General features: G+C 48.6%; 1 protein-coding gene across 1 annotated transcript in view; it reads left to right on the top strand.

Annotated features, from left to right (window-relative positions):
- Positions 1 to 15,916, top strand: part of SLC4A5 (solute carrier family 4 member 5) — an 84,193-nt gene that overhangs the window by 53,843 nt on the left and 14,434 nt on the right. The window contains exons 13-20 of the mRNA XM_061155755.1: positions 1,651 to 1,784; positions 2,515 to 2,786; positions 7,043 to 7,101; positions 7,943 to 8,143; positions 10,585 to 10,698; positions 12,237 to 12,398; positions 13,208 to 13,386; positions 14,633 to 14,705. Coding sequence (XP_061011738.1) covers positions 1,651 to 1,784; positions 2,515 to 2,786; positions 7,043 to 7,101; positions 7,943 to 8,143; positions 10,585 to 10,698; positions 12,237 to 12,398; positions 13,208 to 13,386; positions 14,633 to 14,705 — 1,194 coding nt within the window. The remainder of the gene's footprint in view (positions 1 to 1,650; positions 1,785 to 2,514; positions 2,787 to 7,042; positions 7,102 to 7,942; positions 8,144 to 10,584; positions 10,699 to 12,236; positions 12,399 to 13,207; positions 13,387 to 14,632; positions 14,706 to 15,916) is intronic.

The raw sequence follows: 15,916 nt of genomic DNA, 5'->3' as shown, positions 1-15,916 counted from the left end.
CTTCTTCCCATACTTTTTAAAAAACATAACCTTAAATTCTTAGCTTGAAGTTAAGATATTTTTAGAAATTTCTATCATGACAATAAGACAGGTCTCCCTGGGGAAAACAGTTTAACAGCGACACTAGCCTGAGACCCAGACAAGGGCCTTCTCTAATGGGGGCCTTCAGGATAGCACCCCTGGAAAGCTCAGAGCACCAAGGTGAAGACCCATTTTCCTAGATAAATTGAAATGAGTGCCTATCTCCAGCCCACACCACTCTCCTGAGCAGCAGGTTCAATATCCAACTGCCTCCTGGACATTTCCATATCGCTGCCCCTTGGGATTCCCCAACTCACAGGGCCAACATTGCATCTATTGTCTTCCCTCCAGACCTGTTGCTACCCCAGCCAATGAGCAAGACCATGGTTGACCCAGATAGTCACACATCATCCTTGACTCATAAATCCCAGGGTTCCCCAGTAGTCCTCATGACATGGTCCTACTTGTCTCTCAAGCCACATCTCCCAATTATTCCCCTTCTCAGATTTCTGGCCTGGCTCATCTGCATTGTTTTCCATCAATCCCGATCATCTTTCAGGTTTTCAAAGCCAGGCTCCCTTTCAGCTCCAGCCTCTGTACACTCTGTTCCCTTTTCCCAGACCACACTCTTTCTCATCACTCCACTTACCCTATGCTCCTGGTCTATTCTTGGCTCAATTTTGGGGTCTCAGCTTCAGTGTATCTACCTCTTAGGAGGCTTTCCTGACCACCCTTCACTCCTACTGTGTGCTCCTGTGACACCCTTATCTTATCCCAGCTTATCACATTTCTTGGCAGTGGTTCTTAATAAGAGATGATTTTGACCCCTAGGAGACATTGGGTAACATCTAGAGACAATCTGAGTTATTATAACTGGGAGGTGAGGTGCTACTGTGATGCTAATAAATATCCTACAATGCACAGGGCAGCCCCCCACAACAAAGAATGATCTAGCCTGAAATGTAAGTAGTGCTGAAGTTGAGAAACTCTTCTATGTGGAAATTGCCTAGTAACTTGCCTGTATCTCCCACTAGAATGAAGGTGTATTTTCTTGTTTGCTCATGGGTCCTCAATACCTAGCACAATGACTGATGCATAGTTGGCCCTTAATGGGTTTTGAATGAATGAGTGATCTGATCTCTAAAAGCACCTACTAGATCTTTGAATGATAAAATGATTGGGTAGACGAATGGGCTGTCCTCTGGGAGTAAAACAGGCGTGGGGTACAAGCACAACCATTGGCAGCCCTGTTTTTGAGGCCCTGCTGCTGCTGCTAAGTCACTTCAGTCGTGTCCGACTCTGTGCGACCCCATAGACGGCAGCCCACCAGGCTCCTCCGTCCCTGGGATTCTCCAAGCAAGAATACTGGAGTGGGTTGCCATTTCCTTCTCCATTTGAGGCCCTAGCGTGCCAAAAGGAAGTCATATGGGACCTAGAATTAGGGAGAGTGATGCTGGCAACTGTGGGAGGTTGTGGAGTCAGAGATGGGGAGAGAATTTGAGGAGGAGAGGCCCCAGGACAAAGGACAAGCACTGTGGCCTGAGTCCTTGCCAAGATAACTGGGTTCTCGCTTGTTGGAGAGGCCCCTTGTCATGCCTCTATTGAGCCTCACACTCCTTATGCCCCCAGGGAGTGATGGAGAGTTTCCTGGGCACTGCCATGGCTGGCTCCTTGTTCTGCCTCTTCTCGGGACAGCCTCTCATCATACTCAGCAGCACGGGACCCATCCTCATCTTTGAGAAGCTCCTCTTCGACTTCAGCAAGTAGGTGCCCTTCAGCCCTCCCCCTTCCTCCCCCCCCCCAACTGCCCCCCCCCCCAACCGCCCCCTGTCTGCTCCTCACTTGCAGCAGTTATGCGGGGGTTGGGGTAGGGGAGGAGCCCAGAGGGGGAGATGGGGTGGGAAGGTACCAAAACTGTCTTTACCTGTAGGAGGCACTGCGAGGTGGTCCATCCTGACTCCCCTCCGCTACCTGCCTTAAAGCCATTTTAGTGCATATTAGCAAAGTGCATAGGGAGAAATCCAGGCAAGACAAGAAGAGAGCATTCACACCACTAGCAGAGTGAGCAATTATGACCTGAAAGCCAATGCAGTGTATAAAAAGTTTCAGGCTGGAGGTCAGAAGGCTATACCCTGACTCAGGCAGCTGTGGGCTCAGTTGCTGCACCTACAACCTGAGCCCATTTCTAAGGCCTGCTCCAGATCGGTCATTCTGAAATTCCCTGTTTTCATTCACTCTGGCTGTTTGTTACCAAATGTTTCAGAACGGAAGTGTGTGAACACCTTTCTGCCACCCCATGAGATGTGTTGCCCCAGAATTCTCAAAGACCAGACAGCCCCACCCAGGACCTGCCCTCGTTCCCAGTACTCTTGTAGTTCCCAGGAGGGTATCTGTGCCCCAGGAGGAGCAGATGAGCCCCCCAGGGTGGGTCTGGGGAGCTGAGCACAGCCAAGAGCCCTCGGCTGGAGGTCTTCGTTTCCCTCTGCCTTCCAGAGGCAATGGCCTGGACTACATGGAGTTCCGCCTCTGGATTGGCCTGCACTCAGCCGTCCAGTGCCTTATCCTGGTGGCCACAGATGCCAGCTTCGTCATCAAGTATATCACCCGCTTCACTGAGGAGGGTTTCTCCACCCTCATCAGCTTCATCTTCATCTACGACGCCATCAAGAAGATGATTGGTACCTTCAAGTACTACCCCATCAATGTGAACTTTAAGCCTGACTCTATCACCACCTACAAATGCGAATGCGTCGCCCCTGACACAGGTGACCGGTAACCCCAGAGGTGCCCTGGGCCCTCACCCACCACCCACTCCCCCCACAACATCCAGGCCCTTCTGCCCCCTGTTTCTCTACTCAAATGCAGGAGAGTGAGGCAGCTTGGGAGGGGCAGTTCAGCCAAGGGCTTTCTGTCCCAAGGGAGCAAGTACAGAGGCTTAAACCAGTTTTTGGAAGGAATCCAAGGGGACAAGAGCTCTAATGAGGGTCAAAATCCCAGAACCCAGGGTTATAATCAGGAGGGAGCAGTGAAAGTGATACCCCGGGAGAGGAAGGAGGCATGCTTGGCCTCAGCGTGAGGTGATGTGCAGGCTACATCTGTCAGGAGTGCTGCTCAGGGGTTCCTGCGTCAGGCCAGAGGCAGACTTGATGGGACCTCAAGTCCCTGCCAGTTACATGAGTGCATGACACCGTGAGCTCTCCCTGACGCATCACTGCCAGTGTTTACAGCCGAAGGATGAACATCCCTGCAGATGGTGACATGTGCAGGGTAGAGGGCCAGTCAGGGTGAGGAGAGCCTGGTAACCATGTCACTGAAGAATGATTGGAGAACCTGGGGTTAACCAGATCTTAGAGCGGTATGAGAGAAGGACTGTCATGTCACAGAGGGGCCAGATTCACCCTGTGTAACTATAAGATTCAGAAGGAAGGCTGAGGTTTAACAAAAGCTCCAGGAAGCCAAATGCTGGCTGAATTCAAAGTATAAGTTCCAGTGGTGGGAGCCACCACCCTGAGAGGTATACAGGTCCCCTCGGGTGGTAGCAGACTACTTGGACACTACCTGGATATCCATCTGCCAAAGGTCTCTTAGAAAGGATCCCTGCTCTGGGTGGGAGGCTAAATCAACCAACTTGTCAATCTGATAATACTCGGTGCCATTCCTGTGAAGTTCCTTTCTGACCAAAGAAGTATCATCTGTAGTGTTAGGACTTTCTGTTCGTGAACCACTGGCCTCCTTCATAGTCATAATCATGCCCCTAGGAGTCCTCACTGGGATGCACCCAGAGTGCCCAGGATGCTGTAACAGCAGAGGCTAGAGGGACATCCACGTATCTCCTAGCACCACCAGGCTGGACTCACAGAGCAAACTGAGGTCCAGAGACACCCAAGGTCACACCAGTTTCTTAGCTGTAGAAGAGAGGGTATCAGTGCTGGCCCTGCTGGTCTCATGGGATGCTTGTGAGGTTTTCATATCTATACTCAGACTGGGTTGGAATTGCACATAAGTAGACACTGTGTTGTTCAGCACCTTAATACATATGATTGATTAAAAATAATTGATCATAAGTCAACCAAAATATTTGTTGCACAATTACCATGCACTCTACTTTAGACTAGGCCTTATAAAGTTTTCTGACCTCAGAGAATGTGGTTTTGGTTGTATGCTCTCACCCTCTGTCACTGCACTGAATTTGTAAAGACGTCTAGACCTAATTTTTTCTTTTTTTTTCTCTATCACTAATTTTGAGGTATTTCATTAAAATCCAGCAGTAGGTGAAGCTGTCCTTCACCCTGAGCCAGGGCATGTTGCTTGCTCAGGAGACTGAGGAGATCCCACCTGCTGGCTCTTGTCATCATACCCTAGAGTAAATCCTGCCTCTGTGGGCCAAGCCCCACTGGGTCACTTTCATTTTCTGCTCACACACTTTGAACTATAGATCCATCGCATTAAATACACATGTTCCCACAAACGTGGCTTTTAGAACTACACAAGCTTGATTTCTTTCAGAAATGGTACAAATTCTGAGGTCATATGGACATTCTGGGAATCTTCTATCCACAGGAGAAACCAAATATAGGGGTTCCCTAGGAACAGGGGATGTAAGCATGAAAGGATATATAAGGTAGGATTTGAGAACCATTATCGAATCCACCTAACTCCAAATAGTATCTGGTCTGACCTGGCCCAGGCCCCTAATGTCACTGCATTCTTTCAGGTCATGCTATTGCCTTGGTTCTCAAAGTTGGTCCCTAGACACATCATGAGCACCATCTGGGAACTTGTTAGGAATGTGGATTCTCAGGCACCACCCCAGACCTGCTGAATCAGAAACTGGGGGGTAGAGCCAACTGTATATTAGCAAGCCTTCTGGGTGATTCTCATGCTTAAGTCGGAGAACCACAGCTCTACGAAACCAAATCATTATTAGCAACTAGCGCTAGTGAGATTAGGTTGTCAGTTTCTTCATGAAAAGTAAATGAATAGGAAACAGGACAAGTTAGTTTTGATTAGGAGGATATGAAAGGGAAGATTCTAGATGTTTAGCAGACTAGAGTGAGGGAGCTAACTAGGATGGTTTCTTTCCCAGTCCATGGGCCACTCATTTTCTAATAGTTCCATAATCCTAGTGTTCCTGCAAAACCCAGTTTGACCATGGCACTCTCACTCTTTATCATAAGAGCTTATTTGGGGGCACTCTTTTTGATTTAATCTTGTTTCCATTGTAACTGATTTGTATTCTGTTTATGGATGCTGCATACACTGACTTGGCTGCTTTCAATCCCAAGTGAGTACCACTTTGTAAACACTAGAATTTAAAACTATTTGATAGCTGGAACTTTTCTGGGATTTTCCATGTTATAGTTCTTCCTTCATCTCCAAGTGGCTTTCAAATAAACCTTATATTGTTCTCAATTTCAAAGAATGATAAAGCCTAAGCAGAAGACATCAAAGGAAAACCTGGTCTGACAACTTGGGCAATAGAACGGCACTGCACTCCCCAGCTCAGATGTTAGCTGGGAGTCCTGTAGCATTTGTGCGTGTAGCCCTGAGTCAGCCTTCCTGCTCGCCTTCTCTGCTCCATTGTTAACTGTGCATCGTGTTCTTTTGGTCAGTAGTATGAGGAAAGGCAGCAGCTGTCGTTGATTTCTCTTCAGAATAATGTAACAAACCTCTGGGTTTGTAGAACTTCTCAAAATATTCTGCTATGGATCAAGACTGAATTCCTTAGCTACTCCCAGCTGCAAATGCCCAAGTATGGGCTACATTAAAGGGTCCTTGATCACATCCACCCCATGACAGTTTATTGGAGGTTGCAGGATGCTTCAAGAATAGCCTCTTCTTCCCTTTGGGTTCCTAATCAGAGCCAGCAGGAGCCACATGGGGCTTGTGATGCATTTCAGGTCATTGCCAGCCAGCCAGCTGGGCCTCCTTTCCTCCTGCTCAAGTCAGCCACAGAGGAAGAGCTGAGTCAGCCTTCATTTGGCAGGCAAGGAGGCTCTGGCCCTTCCCCTTCACCCGTGCAGTGCAGGAGCAAGAGAGATGGCAACAAGCAGCCCTCCAAAGCTGCCTGTTAATAAATGGCCGCATCCCCCAGGGACGGGGGTTATAGTTCCTCTCAACACATCTCATGGCCCCGGAAAGGAACCCTTCTCTGCTGCACTCACTCAGGGCACTGAGGCTGGGGCAGGGAGCGTGGACAAGGGATCCAGAGTGAGCGGCTGAGAGCAGCACCTCTGGGGTCCTGATTCTCCTTCTGGTCCTGGACCCAGCTTTAATTTTCCTCGGCAAGCACTTAAGGGGCAGATTAGGAAAGATATCAAACAAGTTCTTGCAGGCCCAGCAGACCTAAAAAACCAAAACAAAACACATATGGAGAGGGCAGGAGCGAAGGGAAGTGTAATTTGAAAGGGAGCAGAGCAGGAAAGGAAGCTCTCTGTCTAGAGTTGGGAGGTGTGTCGGCTTCAGCCAGCCTGTCTGGGATAGATAGTGGCTCCTTCAGGTAGGAGTTGTGTGACCTTGGGCAATGGGCAGGTTACTTAGCCTCTCTGGGCCTCAGTTACCTCATCTTTACAATGGGGAGACTTCTTGGGGATTTAGGAACTTAGCAAGATGATGTGTTTAAGTGTTTGGCATAATGCATGGCAAAGAGTAAGTTCTTTGAAGATGTTTTTTAAAGTCTAAGAGCAGAGACATTGGTCAGGTGAGTGGTAGGGTTTCATAAGGCACATTATTTACCCACTTGTGTTAGACTTTTGTTTTGGCAGCAGTTTTTAAAGCCAGCCCTTTGAAATCAGACAGGATCTGTCCTAACCTGATGCAGCTAATCTATCAGAACTGTGGCCTAGGGTCCCTCCCCGGGCAAAGTGAGAAGAGTGAAGAGGGGCAGCTACCCTCTCAATGAAAGCCAGTCTTTGGCCCTAAGGAACTGGAAGGAAATGTGAAAGGGTGGGGCCCGGGGTGGGGTGCAGGCTCCCCACCCAGCAGTCGATGACCCTTCCCTATGCCCTTTGCTCATCCACAGCGAACACAACCGTGTTCAATGCTTCAGCCACGCTGCCACCAAATACCAACACTTCTCTGGTAAGTCCTCTCCTCTTATTTCAGACATTTAGGGGATTTTGTCTGTAGGAGAACTGTGAATATCACATTGCCGAGGCGTGTGAACACAGGGTGGCATCATTCATTGGGGACCATCATTATATCAAACTACCACACTTCTCTTAATACAAACATACATAATGGCTAGTGGCAAGCATCTGTTTAGTTCATTATGTGGATTCCTGAATACCTGCACATTGATTTTTCAAAATATAAATTTTTAAATAAATTACTCTCCTTTTATTATATGTAGAGACATGTATATGAATGTATGTACATGTACATACTTAGGAACATATATATATGAATATGTATAGGAATGTATATTATATACACATACATAATTGTTTTGTGTGCCCTGGATTTTAAGCATCTGGGACACCAAAGGTCAAGTGACTGAAGTGACTAAGTCTGACAAAGGTGGGGTGTGAGCCCCAGTTTGTGAAAGGGTGTTCAAAGAGGAAGGAAAGGGGGGATACATGTGAGACACTCCAGGAAGGCGGTGTGGACAGGACCCATGGTTGACTGGGATGGGAGCCAGACCTGCACTTTTCCTCCAAACACAGCAGTACCTCCTAGAACACAATGAAGAAGCACGTGTCAGCTTCTGACCTTCCCAGGGAGCCTCCTGCTTGTCATTCCTTGCAACAGCCTGTCCCCAGAAGCATAGCTCTGTTTCTGGGCACCATCATGGGGCAGGAGAGCTGGGACCCCCCTTTGAGCATGGGAGGGCTGTCTGGGCTGCCTGGAAGCTGCAAGTGGGGGGACACAGCTGACCTGCCAGGAAGGCCCTGACTGTTTCTCTCCTGTCTTGGTCTCCAAGTACAATCCCCTTAACCTCACAGCGCTGGACTGGTCCCTGCTGAGCAAAAAGGAGTGTTTGAACTATGGTGGGCGCCTCCTTGGTAATTCCTGCCAGTTCATCCCAGACCTGGCACTCATGTCATTCATCCTTTTCTTCGGGACATACTCCATGACCCTGACCCTGAAGAAGTTCAAATTCAGCCGTTACTTCCCTACGAAGGTAACTTCACCCTGCAGTTAGAAGGGGGCCTCTCGTCAGACAGTCCACGTGGCGGCCTCTGCTGAGTCCCTGAGAGGGTTCTGGTCCATGTGATGGGTCCACATCAGCTCTTGCTCAGTGATGTTTTTTTTTTGTTAAGAGCACAGACTTTGTAGTCAGAGAGAACTGGGTTCCTTTGTTGTCAAGTCCTCATGACAACACTTGATATTATCAGACTTTTTTCTTTAGCCTAGTAGTATATTGTGGTTTTCTTCATTTTATTTCCCCAGCGACTAATAAGTTGCAAATCTTTTCATGTGTTTATTGGCCATAAGACCATTGACTTTCTTCTTGTAAGAGACTATTTCAATTTCTCGCATATGTTCAATTGAATTGTCTTTTTCTTTCCAATTTGCAACTCTTTATACATTCTGGATAGAAACTTTTCTGTGATCATATATCTTCTCCTGCTCCATGACTGGCCTTGTTACCTTGCTAATGGTATCTCCTTTTTTGTTTTTTTCGGCTGTGCTGAGTCTTCACGGCTGCACAGGGGCTTTCTGTAGCTGCGGTGAGCAGGGACTAATCTCTAGTTGTGGTGCACAGGCTTCTCACTGTGGTGGTTGCTCTTATCACGGAGCATGGGTTTAGTTGCTCGGCAGCATGTAGGATCTTCCTGTGTCCCCTGCATTGATAGGCAGACTCCCAACCACTGGACCACCAGGGAAGTTCCTTAATGGTATATTTTGATTAATTAATTAATATTTTGATTCTTAGCTTCACTGTAATCAAATATATCAAATTTTTCCTCAAAGACAATATTGGATAGGAAACATTCTATCTTCTCAAAGCTTCATTGTTTTTCCTTTCATGTTAAATCTATAATCTTCCAGGATTGCTTTTGATGTTAAGTGTGAGAGAGTGGTTTTTATTTTGATAGCCAATTGCTCCGGCACTTTTTTTTTTTTAAAGAGGCCCACTGATCTGCAGTGTCTCCCTTGGAAGTGAAAGTCACTCAGTTGTGTCCAACTCTTTGCGGCCCCATGGACTGTAGTCCATGGAAATCTCCAGGCCAGAATACTGGAGTGGGTAGCCTTTCCCTTCTCCAGGAGACCTCCCCAACCTAGGGATGGAACCCAGGTCTCCTGCATTGCAGGAGGATTCTTTACCAGCTGAACCACAAGGGAAGCAGTGTGTCCCTTGCCATATACCAAATGTTCATATGTGATGGGATCTGTTTCTAAGTTTTTTTTATTCTGTTTCACTGATTTATTTTATGTCAATATCAATCTTCATTTCTAAGACTGATTAATACATATGTATATCTTACAGACCAAACTTCCCCTCTTTGTCCTTTTTTCCCAATAATGCCTTGGCCTTTCGCATTTCCACATAAATTTTAGAGTCTTAAAGTTCACCAAAATAAAAACTTGTTGGAATTTTGATAGAATTGTTAACTCTAAATGTCAACTTGAGGAGAAATTCTGAGTCTCCTGATCCATGAATATGGTATGCTGTGCTGTGCTTAGCCACTCAGTCCTGTCTGACTCTTTGCACCCCCATGGACTATAGTCTGCCAGGCTCCTCTGTCCATGGGATTCTCCAGGCAAGAATACTGGAATGGGTTGCCATGCCCTCCTCCAAGGGATCTTCCCAACCCAGGGATCAAACCCAGGTCTCCTGCATTGCAGGTGGATTCTTTGCCAGCTGAGCTACCAGGGAAGCCCCCATGAATGTGGTATGACTTGTCATTTATTAAGGTGTTTTTTTTTCTCTTCATAGTGTTTTATAAGTTTTGATCTTGAGGTCTTGCACATTTTTTATTAGATTTATTCTTAGGTTATTCATTCTCTTATACCTATTTACTCTTTCTAAAGAGTCTTTTATTTGGCCTTTACAAAATACAACTTGAGTGAAAAACAGTGTACTTGCAATACAAATGGATTAAAACAAAGTCCTGGGACTTCCCTGGTGAACCAGTGGTTAAGACTTTGCCTTCCAAAGCAGGGGGTGCAAGTTCGATTCTTGGTTGGAGCTAAGATCCCACATGCCTTGTGGCCAAAAAACCAAAATGTAAAATAGAAGCAGTATTGTAACAAACTCAATGAAGACTTTTAAAAAAATCACTACCTTTTCTGCTGTCAAATTACTTACAAACCACCACATTGCCTCTTGAAATTCAGTGTTGCAGAGAAGAGTAAGAACATACCATTTCACAGCTGTCAGATTGGTAAAAACACAAAGGTTTTAGAAAACCAAGTGTTGGAGACAAAAAGCAATGGGTGGGAGTGACACCAGGTTCATCCAGCTTAGAGAACAACTGGTCCTCTCTGAGACAGATGAAGATGGGTGTTCTGACTCCGGAGCTCAAGCTCTCAGCAGTTCTCCTCTTTGCTGCTGGAGGATGATACCTGCCTGGAGTGGGCAGGAACTTCTCTGATTTGCTCATCTCTCTTTTGCAGGTTCGCGCCCTAATAGCTGACTTTTCCATCATCTTCTCCATCCTGCTCTTCTGTGGAATTGATGCCTGTTTCGGCTTGGCAACCCCCAAGCTGCTGGTGCCCAGCGAAATTAAGGTTTGCTCTGGAACCCTGCCCTGGGCATTTTTTCTGCCTGCCCCCCAGCTGCAGATCTCTTCCCTTCTATGCTGATCAAGTTTTTAATGTACTCAGCCAAGAGACCACATCGGTTCCCTGTATATGCTTCACCCTTTCACTACACAGCCTGCTGGGGGCAGTCCTTGGAGGTGGTGGCTTGCAGATATGTCCATGATGAATTTCTGCTGTGCAGCCACAGGATAAAGCGAAGGTGCTGGAATCCACCCTTCAGTCAAGCTGAAGCCCCTTGATTTCCATTTATGGGTCTACAATTCCCTCACTCATGGTAGTCTATAAGATAAGCCACTTGGGATCTGTTGAAAATGATCCTTTAAAACAGTGATCCTCGAGAGATCCCTAGTAGCTTAGTGGTTAGGATGCCGGGCTATCACTACCATGGCCCAGGATCAGTTCCTGGTCAGGGAAATGAGATCTTGCAAGTCGCGAGGTGAACAAAACAAACACAAACCAATGATCCTCCGCGTGTGATCTGAAAACCTGGGGGGTGTGGTTCAGCACTCCGCATTTTAACAAGTCCTCCAGGAGCTTCCAGGGCCTGCTTAAGTCTCATAAATTCCCCATTAGTAGTGGTGGTTTAGTTGCTAAGTCATGTCCAACTCTTGTGACCCCATGGACTGTAGCCCACCAGGCTCCTCTGTCCATGGGATTTCCCAGGCAAGAATACTGGAGTGGGTTGCCATTTCCTTCTCCAGGGGATCTTCACAACCCAGGGATCGAACCTGGGTCTCCTATGGTCTAGGCGAATTCTTTACTGACTGAGCCATTAGTCCGGAGTTGGTGCTATTTGCTTGTAGCTCTGCTTGAGCCCTGCTGCCTCACAAGGAGCGCCATCCACCTAAACTGAACTGGGAGGTAGAGGTTCTAGAACTGACCTTCCCTACTTTTGAGGGCTTGATCTTTGCAACATTATTTCAGCTTTAACATCTCATAAAAACTCATGCTGGCCTTGAAATTTAAAGTATTTCTTTCTCTTAAATAAGCAGAAGATAAACTTCAGCCCAGCTCCTGCACAGATAATGCCTCATTCTCAATATGCAAGTCTGAATTAATGTTTGGTATTTTACAGACAACCCTATCACACTCCCCTGACAGATGACTCAGAGGAGAGGCAGAAAGTGTCAGGCAATGGCCCTCTCATTTTCATTTTTCTTGCTTTTAGGCCTCATTCCCACTTCTTGTCAGCATATTTTGCAATTAGTGACCACAAACTCTCTCCCAATGTCCTCTGACTCTCCACCACCCTCTTTCCCAAACAAGCCCAGGGCAACTGCATCAAATCATCTCCTTTGTTCTGTAGACAACCACATCCTTCCCAAGACCCCTGTGCCTCCTGGATCTCTTTAAAGATGCAGGTACCTAATGGCTTTAAGGAGAAAGAATGCACTTGAAAAGTACTCCAGGCGTGGGAAGAGCAGAGGTCTGGGAGAGTGGGCCACTGGGACAAGTGCTCCAGGACAAGGGAGAGAGGAAAGGGCCCTCTCCTTTGCTCTGTTCAGCCCACACGGCCTGACCGAGGCTGGTTCGTGGCCCCCTTTGGGAAGAACCCGTGGTGGGTGTACCTAGCGAGCATCCTGCCTGCCCTGCTGGTGACGATCCTGATCTTCATGGACCAGCAGATCACCGCCGTCATAGTCAACCGGAAGGAGAACAAGCTGAGGGTAAGCCTGGTGCTAGGAGGTAGGGGCACAGCCTCTTCCCACAGAGTCAGAAGGGATGAAGGAGGAGGTGCTGCTTCCTGCAAAATGTTGGGCCATTTGTGAAGCAAGTATGAGGAACTCCAGAAGACTGGAGTTCCTGGGTGGGCAGGGGGCATGTGACCTCCAGATGTGGATAAAGCCAGAAGGGCCAGAGGGAGGCTCCAAGGGCCAGGGCCAAACCCAGGGTGGGCCCCTGGGCATGGGCTCCTCGCTTCTCCCAAAAAGTGACTCTCCTCTGTTTCCCAGCATTGAACTCAGAAGTCTGAACAGATGCTAACAAGGGGATTTTGATCCAGACCATAGACAGAGGAGCATTCTTCGCCTTCCTGGCCCCTCCAACTCCTCTCCCTGCTTCTGGGTCTGAGGAGACTCCAGCTATCCTCTCCCCCATCCCAATCTGGACCACTCTAGGCCTGGGCTAGACATGCCCCATTTGGGGCGTCTCATTAGGGAACTGTAGAGATGTTGCACTGCTGGGTAGAAGACCCTGCTTCCCAAGGACCCAAACCCAGGGCCTCCCTGAGCCTGAACACCTCTCTCCTCCCTGACCTGCATCAGTTCCCTGGTTCACCAAACTCTGGGGTTGGTAAGGCCTGATCACCCTAGGGTGGCAGTCCTTGCACAGTATTCTCTAGAAGGCTGAGGAGAGTCCTCAAAATGTCATCCACAAAATGGCTGCTTTGGGAGAGTTCTGTCTCTCCCACCCCACCCCAACAGGTGGTTGGGAACAGGCTCCCTAGACAGCTTCCTCCCTCCCACTGCCTCTGCAGAAGGCGGCTGGCTACCATCTGGACCTCTTCTGGGTGGGCATCCTCATGGCTCTCTGCTCCTTCATGGGGCTCCCCTGGTATGTGGCTGCCACGGTCATCTCCATTGCCCACATCGACAGCCTCAAGATGGAGACAGAGACCAGCGCCCCTGGGGAGCAGCCCCAGTTCCTGGGGGTCAGGTAGGTGAAGGTCGGGCCTGGGGACCACCTGAGCAGGAGTTTGGGTCAGTCTGGGGGGGCGAGTGGGTTTTTCTTACCATCGAGGTGTCTGGGTGAATAGGGCCCCTTCTCTAACAATCCAAGATCTACAGAGATAGGCGTGATAGCTCTGAAGGGAGGGAAGAGGAAGACAAAAGTTCAGGTGTAGTGGCATTTTTTTCTTAACAGATTCCCAGCAGCCCCTTCACACACTCTCACTTCTCGCCTATATAGGCCACTCAAGGGTTCCCACAGAGCACCTTCTGACCTGATTTTTGTCCCGTCTTTAAGACTCCCTGCCATGCCATCCCTCAACCCCCCCAATCAGGGCTCATGTCCTGCTCAATCTCATTCCTCCAGAAAGCCTTTCCAGGACCACTTCTACCCTTGGGCTGTGGCCCATGGCCTGTCACTTCCGTTCCTTCCCTCGCCCCTCCGCTCATGCCCAAGTCAGGTCCCTGAGCTGTTTCAGGCAGGGAAGTGCATTGTCCACCCCTTAGGAGCCCTGGGGTGAGCCCGCATCAGACACTGAAGTTCTCATACATGACTGCCCTAAGAACTTCTGCCCATGGCCTGAGAATACCTGGGCCACCCAGCAGGTCCCGAGTGAGGTTCCTGGGGTCAGGGCAGTGTCCTCTCCTGGATCCCCAAGCCCCAGATGGCTGGGCCTGAGCAGTCTTCCCAAAAGCCCCAAGCTCCCTCCAGGCTTGTGCCTGGGTCTGAGCACTCCAGAAAACACACCTGCCCCCATACCTGTTCTGCCAGCAGCCTGGCCCCCTTCCCCTACATCCTCATCAGTCATGGCCCACAGACGTGAGGTCCTGTTACAGTTGAAAGGCAGGGATAATGAGCACTTCATCTACCACTTCATCCTCACAACAACCCCTGAGGTGGGCGCCATGACGTGCATTCTCCCGATGCTGAAGATGTTTAGGGCCTTGCCTGATGCCACATGGCTAGTAAGTGGCAGAGCCAGGATTCAACCCAAGTTGGTCTGGCTCAAGCACCCCCTGAACAGCCTCCTGAAGGCCCCTACAAATGCCCTCACCTCAGTCAGATTCACTCTCTACGCATGTGCTGGGCAGCTTGTCCTCAGGTCACTGGTTTACTCTCTGGAGTGGGAGAATAAGGCAGAGCCCAGGGCCTTGGACACAGCCTTCAAGTGCCCGCAGAAGGCTGGACTGTCACGGAGCGTCTGCCCACCCTGACCATGTGCTCTTCTCTCCAGGGAGCAGAGAGTGACTGGCATCATCGTCTTCATCCTGACAGGGACCTCTGTCTTCCTGGCTCCCATCCTGCAGGTGAGGCTCTGCACCCTCTGCCAGGGCCCTGTCCATCTGAGCAGTTACTGGCCTGACGCTTCAGAGCAGGGAACAGGCTCTCCACATGGCCCCTCATAGGCCAAAGATATCCCATCATCACTACTGTTTTCTGTGATATTGCATCCTTTACTATCTCTGTTCCCAGGACTTCCCTGGTGGCTCAGACGGTAAAGTGTCTGCCTATAATGTGGGAGACCTGGGTTTGATCCCTGGGTCAGGAAGATCCCCTGGAGAAGGGAATGACAACCCACTCCAGTACTCTTGCCTGGAAAATCCCATGGACAGAGGAGCCCGGTAGGCTACGGTCCATGGGGTCGCAAAGAGTCGGAGATGACTGAGCGACTTCGCTTTTACTATTAGCACCAGGCCATCCTCATTGCTCTTTCTTACCCCTCCCAGGGTCCAGCCTCACCTTTCTGGAGGACATTTCCCTCAGAAAGTTCTGCCAAGTTCCATCCGTGCTTAAATCAGTAGCTTCTCAAGTTGGTTTTTTCCATTTGCGGCTTTTGGCCTCCTTGTTCACATGTTTTCTGAAGTTTAAAACTTACGGGGGAGGCTTCTGTCACTGCTCTTGGGGCCTGTTTTCTGCTCCTCTGTCTAGCATGTCTTGGACACATAAGTGACTTCTTCCTCATACTACAGCTTCAAATAGTCCCTTTAGATCAGCTGGAAGAGGTGATAGCGATGGGGAGTATATTTGGAACATTTATGTCCCAGAATGGCTCATTCAGGGGTGAGCTTGTGGAAAAAAAAAAGACTAAAGAACCGTGATGTTCATTGATTTATGATGGAAAAAGTTTCTGGCTTGAGAACTGGTGCTGAACACAACCGAACAGTGTTAAGGCTGAGTAATTTTTTTAAGGGATGTTTCCACTTTGCAGGAAACAGATTACATACAACGGGGGAGAGAGGGACGTTTTGTTAATTTAAAAGAGTATTTTAAATGGTCAGGGAGTATTTGCTTTTACAGAGAGGCTTCCAAAGAACCATTGTGCCTGTCGATCCCAACACTGTCTAACAGCTGAGTGTGTGTGTCAAAAAAGCTCCAACAGGCACTTTAGGAGCCAAAAGTTCCTACAAACACGGCAGATGCAGTGTCTGCCTCCCTGTGAGAGGCCTGCTGCCCCGCTGTTGAGTGTTCAGCTATTGACTCATTTCTCACAAGCTCTTGTTTGTATCTGAATGGAACA

Source organism: Dama dama, chromosome 11 (genome assembly GCF_033118175.1).
Source record: "Dama dama isolate Ldn47 chromosome 11, ASM3311817v1, whole genome shotgun sequence".
Taxonomy (NCBI): domain Eukaryota; kingdom Metazoa; phylum Chordata; class Mammalia; order Artiodactyla; family Cervidae; genus Dama; species Dama dama.
This window is presented reverse-complemented; position numbering and strand designations above follow the sequence as displayed.